Genomic DNA, 11054 nt, shown 5'->3' with positions numbered 1-11054 from the left:
ACAAAATTGTACTATAGTAGTTGTGTGTTAATAGTCAAATACTTTTTTTTTTTTTGACTATTTATCGTTTTGGTATATTTCAAGAGGAGATTTTGTTTTGGGAATTTTATAAAATTTTGTGGAATTTTATGTTTTAACTTAAAATTTTGGTTGTAGAGAAAATTGGTCTAGGCTAATAATTGGAAAATTAAGTGAAATATAAGAGTATCTATATGAAGAAAATAAGGATTATAATTTGTTTTAAAATTGGTTCTTTTCGAACTTAAGAGAACTTCAAACAAACTGATCACCATATTAATGGTAGAAGCATTTTTTTTTTTTAATTTTTAACGTTATTTTTCTCATGAGGAATTAACGGTTTCTGTTTAAATACTAATGGTGGAGGTATTTTTAAACTTTTATTAAGTTACAGATTAGTTCAAACGCTCGGGATCGAAGGGCGTAGCAGTTATTTCACAGGGAGTGAATCTAGCTAGAGCTATTTTTTACTCATAAGAATCTCCTGACCCTTATGATGTCCTAGTCTTCAATTTTTTATATCGGTGGAATTCCACCTTTCAACAAACCTCAACGAAGAAGTTCCTCTGCGATCTTATGAGGATGAGTTTTTATTTACTTTTGGTGAGGCTATCCCCTTAACTTCTCAAGATAGTCAGTTAATTCTTATGAAAGATATCTATGGCAAGGTGTGTGCTGCTGTATTCTTTCCTATACTTTCCACTTTGTAGGTAAGAACTATCGGTAGACGAAAGAGAACTTATTCAGACGAAAAGTGTGTAGTGCCATTAGCTAAAGAAACCCTACATTAGCTATTTAGGTGGAATCAGAAATAAACGAAGTCTAAAAAGACCGAGAAGGCCTTGGGAGAAGGTAGCGCACTAATTCGATTCTTAACGAATCCCCATGGAGGCAGTCTCAGAAAAAGTTGCCAAAGCTTCTCTCCCGCTTATTTCTTAGGGTGAGCTCAATCACGTCGAGCTTTCAACTACCATTGATAAAGGAAATCTTTAGATTATTTTTTGAAACTTTTGAAGGTTAAAGGGTATTTTTGAAATAATTTAATGGTTTTCATCCAAAACTAACGACAATGATATTTTTTGAATATTTTTTTTAAAAAATTAAAGGTATTTTTGAAACTTTTGAAATTTTAGAGACATTTTTTTACCCAAAATGTAAAGTTCATAACATTTTTTTTTTTTTTTTTTTTTTTTTTTTTTTTTTATAATTTAGCCATTTTTCTAAAAAAGTATCTATCTATCTATCTATTATATATATAGTAGGCCTGGGTGAGGCGCAGGCTTTTAGTTTGAGAGAGAGTCCAGTCCAGACTGGGAGTCAAAACCCCTTTTTACTCCGGTCTCTCTTTCTAGGTTTAGTATAAAACCTTGTAACAAACAAAGCCGAACCACCTCCCACCATCTTCTTCTTCTTCTTCCTCCTTCTTCAACCTTTCCCGCTTACACATTAGCGCCAACTCTTCTTCTTCACAATGAAGTACGTTTTGGTCACCGGTGGCGTCGTCAGTGGACTCGGCAAAGGCGTCACCGCCAGCAGTATTGGCCTCGTCCTCAAAGCCTGCGGTTTACGGGTCACCTCCATCAAAATCGGTTCTCTTCTCTTCTTTTCACTTCTTCTGTCTACTTCTTGTTTTCGTTTAACAACGATGTATCCTATCCTCTGTTATTCTGTTCTTCGCCTGCTGTTTTTGATTCCTGCTGCATTTTCTTCCTCCAACAGTATAATGTTGTTGCTTTTTATGAGTTTTCCCCCCTCTCTAAACTTGTTTGGTTTATTGTGCATGCTTTGGATTCTCTTTATTTGATTTTCAGCAGTGTTCTTTTCCGGATTTCGGGAAATTTTCATATGCTTGTGTTCTTTTAGTCTATGATGATTAGTTCTTCTCGGTGGCGTGTTGATGACGAGTCTTTTGCCTACTTTTTTTTTTTGCGTAGTTTCTTCTTATCTTTCCTATTGTTTCTCAGTGGTCTGGTGATGGTATGCATGTCTGTTTCAGTTTAATAGTTGATATGAAAAACGATTATGGTACGGTTTCTTGCATGTGTCTGAGACTCAGTTGGTTCTTAATGCCTTGTTGCGTTTGAATTTTCAGATCCGTACTTGAATATGGATGCTGGTACCATGTCTCCTTTCGAACACGGGGAAGTCTTTGTTCTTGATGATGGCGGTGAGGTATCTTCCATTCCAGCCATACAAAAATGACACTGTATTTTCCTTTGAGACATGGTGGAAAATTGATTGAATAAATTTCACCTTTCAGTTTTAGTTGAGGTATGATCGTTCTTATATTTATCGTTTCAGGTTGATTTAGACTTGGGAAACTATGAACGTTTCCTTGATTTAACGTTGACGAGAGAGAACAATATTACTACGGGAAAAATTTATCAGGTTATTGGAGTCACTTTCGTTTCAAGTGCATATTTTTATGTATGATAGGTTTTAGCTTGCTCATTGATTCTATCTATGCAATTATCAGTCTGTTCTGGAGAAGGAACGAAGGGGTGATTACCTTGGGAAGACAGTTCAGGTTGCTTCCTATGTCTCATCATCATGGTGCCAGTTTTCCATGCACAGATGTGACTCTTGACCTTTCCAGACTAAATTTTATTTTTATAATTTCATTGAACTCAGGTGGTTCCACACATCACGGATGCCATTAAAAATCATATTGAGTCAGTAGCTACCATTCCTGTGGATGGCCAAGAGGGCCCTGCAGATGTTTGCGTGATAGAATTAGGAGGGACTGTAGGTAACCCTAACAGCTACATTTGTCAGAAACTTTTCCCTATTAGTATCTTGATAATGAATGTTTTGTTCCATGAAATAATATTTTAATTGTCTTTTTTAGGTGACATAGAATCAATGCCATTCATTGAAGCTTTGCGACAACTGTCCTTTTCAGTTGGTAAGATTTTTCTCTATGTAGATTAGCTCTTGAGGCTAGTCGTCCACAATTCTTATGTGTACTGGTTGTTGATCAAGCTCTTACGAACAATAGCTTTTAATCATTTCACTTTTACTCTTAGGTCCGGACAACTTCTGTCTTATCCATGTGAGCTTAGTACCAGTATTGGGAGTCGTTGGAGAGCAAGTAATAATCTGTCTTTTTTATTCTACAAATAGTTTGTATTAAGTTTATGCTCTATGCTCGATATCTAGGATGGTTATAAATTTTCTCTCTATTTACGATAAATGTAGTTCTCACTATCTGTCTTAAAACACAGAAAACAAAGCCTACACAACACAGTGTTCGAGAACTTAGAGCTTTAGGCTTAACTCCACATCTGCTGGCATGTCGATCTGCTCAGGTACATTTTGATACCAACAAATACAAATACTAAGTTTGTTATATTTTTGAGGTGTTTGGCTTTCAGTTTGCCCTTCATAGGACTTGCAATGGGATGATTGAGGAGTTCCCTCCTCCATCCTCCATCTGGAGGTGGGGGTAGTTTTTTGTGGCAAGTTGGGTTGTGTGGATTGTTGAGAGGGATTTGGGGGAGAGAGACAATAGGACCTTTTGAGGAGTGGAGAGGGACAATAGTGACGTTTGGTTCCTTGTTAGGTTCTACGTTTCTTTGGCCGTCAGTGTCAAAATTCTTGTTGTCATTATCATTTAGGTCTTACTTTTCTTGATTGGAGTCTTTTTTCTTTTGCGGGGTTCCTTTTTGTGGGCTTGGGTTTTTGGATGCTCTTACAAAAACCCAAGCCCAGACTGTTAATTTGATTATGACTTTTTTTTTTCCTTTGGCCAACATAGTATGTTCAGAATGATAACCTTGATTCTTCTCTTTTTCCTCTCTTGTACTACAATATGTGCTGGTTTAGTTATACTTTTATATGTACCATGGTTTCCTGTTGTATTTGGCAATTATTTTCTTTATGTTTACTATGATTTTGTTGGACCATGCCCCAATTGCACTTTTTTTTTAAAAATACAATGATAATTAAAGTTTTGGCCTTCACATTCATTATGATGGTTTTGATATTCAAGGTGTAGTAATTTTTTTTTTTTTGGGATTATATGTAGCCTATACTGGACAATACGAAGGAAAAGCTTTCACAGTTTTGCCATGTTCCAGTGAGTTGTCAATTGAGTTTTTTTATTTCTGGATGGAATCACGTTTTCATGATTGATTACTAATTTTATGCACATAACTTTTTGAATTTTTCTCAGGCTGGTAACATTCTCAATGTCCATGATGTCCCAAACATCTGGCACGTTCCACTTTTGCTAAGGGTAGGGGTTAACCATATATACATGCATACACACTTGCACACTCCCACACTTACATACGTATGTATGTATATATGCATGTAAGATATGTGCATATGCATCTATGGATATGGCGCATGCACACGCTCACACTCACTCACATTCACAGATACACATGTACGTATTTATGCATGTAAGTTATAGTATGCATCTGTGGATATGTGTATTTATATTATGTGATCGTGTCTGTCTGTTTTTGGCTTAGTTACTTCTTGTTGGAAATTGCACTTACTGTTTCTTGGATTTGTGTTTGTCACAGAACCAGAATGCTCATCATTCAATTCTTAAACAACTCAACTTGCTCAGGTAGATTCCATATCTCTTTTTCAGAAAGCTGTCATTACATATTCAGATTGAGACTTGAGAGAACAAATCAACTCAAGGAGTTTATTCTTCCTAAGAATTCAATTGGTCACATTTTAGAAACTACCCATTATGACATACAGATTGCTGCTTGAGTTTTATATTTAATAACTACAAAGTTAGGCTTATGTATTATAAAGTTGGCCTCACTTAACTTATTGATGCTCGTTGTGCATCTCTCCATCTAGGGGAATCAGCAACTTATTGCCTTCATATTTTGCCCTTTAAAGACATTGTTGTGTTAAGTAGCATAGGGAAAAAATAATAATTCTCTAAAAGAAAATGTTAATAGTTGTCTAGGATATGTGTAAGCGACCTAAAGTGTAACTTGATTATGTAAGTTAAATTTTCTAATAACTGTTTATATCCAGTCCCAGAATTGCTGCAGCTCCTGATTTGCGTGACTGGACAAATTTGGCTGCAACTCATGATAATCTCACAAATTCAGTAAGTCTAACTTAGGCTGTAGTTTATGCATGTCTCATCTAATATTGTGTATGTATATGTTTTCTTTGAACTCTTAAGATAATTAATATTTTGGTTTTAGGTGAAAATTGCGATGGTTGGAAAGTACGTTGGTTTGACAGATTCATACCTCTCTGTTGTGAAGGTGCTATTTTTGTACTTTCAGAAAGAAATAAACTTTTCTTAGTTCTACATGCATGATTGTGGGCTACTGTCTAAATTTTCAAAATTTTATCGACTTATATATCTATATATCTATCTATCTATATATATATATATATATATGCCATAGTTTCTATAAGCGTTTATTCAATCCTGCTGATTTTAACTGCAAAATGAGTATTGTTTCATTTATGAGGGTGTTCTGGAATTTTCTAGCTATAAATAATAAGAAATCATGAAATTGTATTGCTTTTGTATAACCTGTTATGATCCATATCTATTTTGCAGGCCCTTCTTCATGCATGCATTGCATGTTCTTTGAAGCCATCGATAGATTGGATTGCAGCTACTGATCTTGAGGACGAAAGTTCCAAATCGGTATTTCTTTTTTGTACATGGCATCACAAATGCTCTCTATTATTCAAGAATTTCACCATTTAAATAATGCTGTTCTTTTGTAGACACCGGAAGCACATGCTGCTGCATGGGAGACTCTGAGGGTATGCTTTTCCTGGTTTTTTTAAATACTAACCATTGAGACATTATTGTGTTTTACGTACTTTTAGTGGTTTTGCCTCACGTATTTGGCTTTTTACTAGAATACATGTCAATATTGATTACTGATATATCTTTTTTTGGTGGTGTGGATTTTTTTTCTTCGTTCAAATGTCTTGAGCTGTCTTTTCAGTTGAGGGAATGGTTATTAAAATATATCTGAAATTACTTGGAGAAAGGTTTGAAACGGGTGGCTCCCTATCTTTTTATTAATACACTGTATTTGTGTCAATTGATGTCTTCATTTTTTGATTTTCAATAACTCTGGTTTTGAAAATGGAATGCCTGAAAGTCATAATTCATGTTGGTATATTTATGAGATGGACAAAGGGGGAGGGACTTGTTATCATCTTCGGTTTAAGCCTTTCTGATCCTCTCTTAACAAACTATTTTTTCTTTTCCAGAAAGCATCGTGTGTCTTGGTTCCTGGAGGATTTGGAGATCGCGGTGTGAAAGGCATGATATTGGCTGCTAATTATGCCAGAGAAAACAAAGTTCCATACTTTGGGATTTGCTTGGGCATGCAGATATCTGTAATTGAGTTTGCTAGAAATGTAGGTGTTTTTTTCCCCAATGACCAAATTTCGGTTTTTTATTTCATGTTTATTTTATTTCAGTTGTGGCTAATCCCCATCCTCGTGTTTGCTTTCTCTTAGGTTTTGGGTTGGGAAAAGGCAAACAGTACAGAGTTTGATGATGGGACGCCAAATCCTGTTGTTATTTTCATGCCTGAGGTGCTGATTTCTTAAATACATTTTGTATATTGCTTACTGTTAAGTTACTTCTAAAATGTAATCTGTTGGGACTTGTTTCCCTTCGCATTCATGTGTAGGGTTCGAAGACCCATATGGGAAGCACTATGAGATTAGGATCTCGAAGAACACTATTCCAGACTCCTGACTGTATTACTTCAAGGATGTATGTGGTTTCTTATTTCTTGTACCACGTTTAAATGCTTAATGATGAGTTCAATTTACCCTGGTATTACTTGTTGGAGTTATATGGGAAGTATCTGTATGGGTAGGATCAGTTAGCTCTATTGGATGCTTGTGGTACCCCTGTAATATATTGTCATTAGAAATCTAGGACATTATAATCCAACTGGTGTGTCCATGAATTTCATGAGAAATTATGGCTGATAAATGCCATTTAATTTTCTGTAGTCTAAATCTTTTGCACTTGGCAGTATTTCTCTGTTGCAATTATCCTGCTCTTTTTAATTGCTCTTGGATTGATAGGTATCATAACTCAAAATATGTGGATGAACGGCATCGGCATAGATATGAGGTAGGTTTTTTAAGTTTATTTGGCTGCAAAATTTGATACTTGGAGAAAGGATTGACACAAGTACAATACATTATGTTACAGGTAAACCCAGAGTTCATAGGGGCTTTTGAGGAAGCTGGCCTGAAATTTGTTGGGAAGGATGAGACAGGAAATAGAATGGAGGTAAGTTGTCTGAATGCGTTCATGTCATTCCTGCATTGGCAATTTCAAGTCATTTAGTGTGCTATAGGCCATTCCTGTTCTGAATCAATTGTATATCTTAATATTTAAGGTTTGATGTTATTTTGTTCAGATTTTAGAGCTTCCAAGCCATCCCTTCTATGTGGGTGTACAGTTTCATCCAGAATTTAAATCACGGCCCAGGAGGCCATCGCCTGTCTTTCTAGGTAAGATTTATTTCAAAATTACTTCTCTGTCAGCTTATCCAGTTTTGTCTGTTTCCCATTTTACAATGTAAAAGAGAACCATCCCTACGGCATCATTGACATATCTACCTAATAGTAATAGCATAGCATTTTCAATGCTTTATCTCCCAAGTGTTATCATTGTAAGTGATTTAATTTGATGGCCAATGAATATGAAGGTAAGTGTTTCAGGGTAGTGGAACTGGATGGAAAATAATATTTTTTCTGTTATCTGTTTAGATTACAACATATTTATCTTTGCCGTTGAAATTAAATGATCATTAACTTTTATCTCTACTTTTGCAGGTTTTATACTGGCGGCAACCGGGCAGTTAAACTTTTATCTTGAAAAGCAACAAAATGGAAGTTGATGCATAGTTGATCACTAGTAGTTACTCCTACAACATTCTTTGAAGGTAAACCAACTTTATGGAGAAACAAAAACTCTGATGACCGATTAAAGCAATTACTTTATTATTATTATTTTTATATTGAAAATAAAACAAGGTACATATATATCCATAATGATCTTACAGAAAAGGAACTTGATTCTTTTTGTTGGGTCAAAGGCGTACTATGAGGATGAACTTCCAATACGAGGTATTTATGCGGTAGGCTGTACAGTTTAATTTAAGGCAGTCGTATCAAAGACCATATAAGTAATTGTAGTGGGATACAGAAGATTGTGTTCTTTGCAATTATTGCGTTTGTATTCTTTGCAATTATCGCGTTTTGACATCCTCTGAGTTGGCACGGAGCTTAATTTACCGGTGAAGTTTTGATTTTTTTTGCATTCGCCCTATACAATTTAGCTCTCTCTTAGCATACAAGAATCTTGATTTCAAGTGTATTATGGATGAGACAACAATGTGGAGAACTGAAAAGAGGATTGTATTTTACACTATTTATCTAGTAGAACTCCCTTGAACTCTGCCCTTTTCGTATTGTTCCTGTCTTTAGTGCATTGATTCAATTTATTCTTGCTCACCTCTGATTTAAGTGATTCTTATATCAGTGTATAATACATGGTATGGCTTTGAATTGGTGAAACTTGGGGGAACATGTTGGGAGACCCCATTTTTTGGTATTTTTATAGGATAATTGTGGGATGGGGAATTGAATTTCTGACCTTTAAGGATGCTTTCCATGGACATTTTTTTGGGTAAATTTATTGGTTGGTTCAAAGTGTGGTTTTGATCTTTCATCTTATTTTAAACTATTAATTTTGATTACCAAATATTTTAGATTGTTTATATATTTGGAATACCACAAAGGTGAGGGTAACGGTTTCATCTTCCAATCTGAGTTCATTTCATGTTAGGCAATTGTTTCTTGAAGTTTGGTTTTGGGGTTTTTGATCTTTATATGTTTTTTGTTGACACGGATTTAGTACTTCAAATTCACTCCTATAACTTTCTAGAACTTATTTTGTTTTCCATATGTGAAATCTAAGAGTAAGATTATAATGATTATTTCTTGTTATATTAAATATTATTTTATATTCTTCAATTAACTACTGTCGATACTATTTTAAAATTCATATTTACTACAACATATATTAGTATATACTATTTACTATTTACTATAGTTTTTATTATGTTACATTCATTATTTTTTTATTCTTAGTTATAGTGTTTACTATTTTCTTTTTAAACTAAAATGGTTCACATTTCAAACACATGTTATTATAACTTAAATTAAAATAATCTACATCTCAAATACAAATTATTATAACTTAGCTATAATAATCTAGGATTAGAATAATTAAAATTAATCATCATTTTAATGGTAGATGAAATATTTAGCTCAATGGATTTTAATCAAGTTGGGAGATAAACATTATTTGTATAAATGTTAATAATTACCAACTATAAGATGGAATAAAAGTGATGAGACGTTATGGTTAGAACTGTTAAAGTTGTCTAAATTTTAATAATCAATGTTAAAGTTGTCTAAATTTTAATAATCAAAACAAAACTTTTTCAAGTGGTAAGGTTGAATGACCAAATAAAATTTAAATAAATGTAACCTATCTTAAATTCGAACTCTCATAGTGCATTTAAGAATCAAAATGCTGGCTGTCAAAACTCTATATAAATAATAATTAATTGAGTGTAGATTTGAATTTCCTCATTTTCTGCGAAATTAGGGGTTGAGAAATATGAATCAACAAATTCTTTTATTCAAGGAATGGCAAGTTCTAATCCCAAGGAGTCCTTTTTTATACAGATAGAAAAAAATAAAATTAATCAATTTTTTTTATTTAAAAAAAAAAGATCTGCCAAATTTTCATGGGTGCAGTGGGTTGCACTCAGGTTTTCTTCTTTACAAAATGCCACAATGTCACATTTTACAAAAGAGAGAACCAAAAAAAAAAAAAAAATATAACTCCCAAAACTGTAACAAATGAATCTTATTGTATACATATTTATAAAACAAACTCTCAAAACTTATAATCAAAACTCTAATTTTATTCAATGACTTTTATCATATTGTGAAAATGAAATCTGTCTTTGCATTTTCATTTGTTCATAGAACTCAGCTATGAACTTCTCAGCTCTTAAATCAATTGCATCTTCTTCATCATCTTTATCATCCTCTCGTTCCTCTCCACCATCATATCCTGAACTCCTCCGCTCACCATCGTAGCTACAAACTTCACTAACATCCTCATCATCAGTGTCACCATCGCCATCAAACTCGTATTTGAAATCAACCGCTTGTGGGGTAATGCAGGGAAAGTGGAAGCGCATGGAGGCAGGACGATGCATCTTGACATGGAAAACAGGCGTCTCATCGAACGAAAGCTCGTGATCGCCATAATGTAGGTGGCCACGAGGCGTCGAGTGACCAAGGCTCTTAATGAACTTGGGTACAAGGCGGAGGTCCATGAGAAACTTCCTCTTGAAAACCCCACCTTTTCTTGCCCACATCATTGCTAAACGTAGAAGATTCCATGCTCTACGACCCACATTGGAGTGTTTCTTTTGCATTTTGGAGAAGAAAATTAGAAGAGAAAAGAGAAGAGGCTTGTGGACTTTTGATAGTCGAAGGAAGTAATTAGACTTTGAGTTTTGGTGGACAAAAGAAGGTGAAAGGAAGTGATTTATATAAGTAATGGAATTTTGTACGCGTCGAAGATGCTTTAGTGGGCGGTTGCGTCTGCTAAGGGAACACGGTTGTACGCGGTATAAACCAACCTGGACACATATAATATATATTTATTTTCTATTTTTTTCTATTATTCTTAATATTTTAACCTAAATTGCTATTTTACCCTTGTGTTTTCTTTTTGTTTCAATATCAATTACTTCATATTAATCAATTTTCAATGTAATGCATTTTCCCTTCTTCCTTTCTCCTTTTAAAATAATGGAGATTCAAAACCCGATACCGCCGAAACGATGAAAATAATTAATTTGAACTCAATGAATTTGTTTTAATGATGTTTAAAAAATCATGAATGTAACATATAAATGCAATATTTCAATTACACGATCCAGCATACAAGACAATATACTCGAGTA

At 34.2% G+C, this 11054-nt stretch overlaps 2 protein-coding genes across 3 annotated transcripts; one reads left to right on the top strand and one right to left on the bottom strand.

Moving 5' to 3' along the window:
• Positions 1–1317: 1317 nt before the first annotated feature.
• On the top strand, positions 1318–8471 carry LOC120087202 (CTP synthase-like). Of its 2 annotated transcripts, none has more exons than XM_039044108.1 (23): positions 1318–1607; positions 2111–2190; positions 2320–2406; positions 2495–2545; positions 2650–2767; positions 2867–2923; positions 3045–3109; positions 3243–3326; positions 4046–4096; positions 4193–4255; positions 4551–4597; positions 5026–5101; positions 5202–5264; positions 5570–5659; positions 5743–5781; positions 6241–6390; positions 6493–6570; positions 6669–6754; positions 7075–7123; positions 7205–7285; positions 7416–7509; positions 7834–7943; positions 8064–8471. In XM_039044108.1, the coding sequence occupies exons 1-22, from the start codon at positions 1490–1492 to the stop codon at positions 7896–7898; spliced, it is 1692 nt and encodes a 563-aa protein (XP_038900036.1). In that variant the 5' UTR covers positions 1318–1489; the 3' UTR covers positions 7899–7943; positions 8064–8471. The 2 variants fall into 2 exon arrangements, with proteins under 2 accessions (XP_038900036.1, XP_038900037.1); XM_039044109.1 differs by having other exon boundaries at positions 1555–1607; positions 2111–2185.
• A 1217-nt stretch (positions 8472–9688) lies between these two features.
• On the bottom strand, positions 9689–10702 carry LOC120086700. The gene has a single exon (XM_039043463.1). The coding sequence runs from the start codon at positions 10518–10520 to the stop codon at positions 10002–10004; it is 519 nt and encodes a 172-aa protein (XP_038899391.1). The 5' UTR covers positions 10521–10702; the 3' UTR covers positions 9689–10001.
• Between the last annotated feature and the right edge of the window lie 352 nt (positions 10703–11054).

This window comes from Benincasa hispida, chromosome 9 (genome assembly GCF_009727055.1).
Source record: "Benincasa hispida cultivar B227 chromosome 9, ASM972705v1, whole genome shotgun sequence".
NCBI lineage: Eukaryota > Viridiplantae > Streptophyta > Magnoliopsida > Cucurbitales > Cucurbitaceae > Benincasa > Benincasa hispida.
This window is presented reverse-complemented; position numbering and strand designations above follow the sequence as displayed.

Bases quoted from the DNA above. Each gene is read 5' to 3' on its own strand.
- LOC120087202 (XM_039044108.1), top strand. From the start codon at position 1,490: ATGAAGTACGTTTTGGTCACCGGTGGCGTCGTCAGTGGACTCGGCAAA. The intron at 4,097-4,192 runs GTGAGTTGTCAA...AATTTTTCTCAG, and splicing joins CACAGTTTTGCCATGTTCCA to GCTGGTAACATTCTCAATGT. The intron at 5,660-5,742 runs GTATTTCTTTTT...GTTCTTTTGTAG, and splicing joins AGGACGAAAGTTCCAAATCG to ACACCGGAAGCACATGCTGC.
- LOC120086700 (XM_039043463.1), bottom strand. From the start codon at position 10,520: ATGCAAAAGAAACACTCCAATGTGGGTCGTAGAGCATGGAATCTTCTA.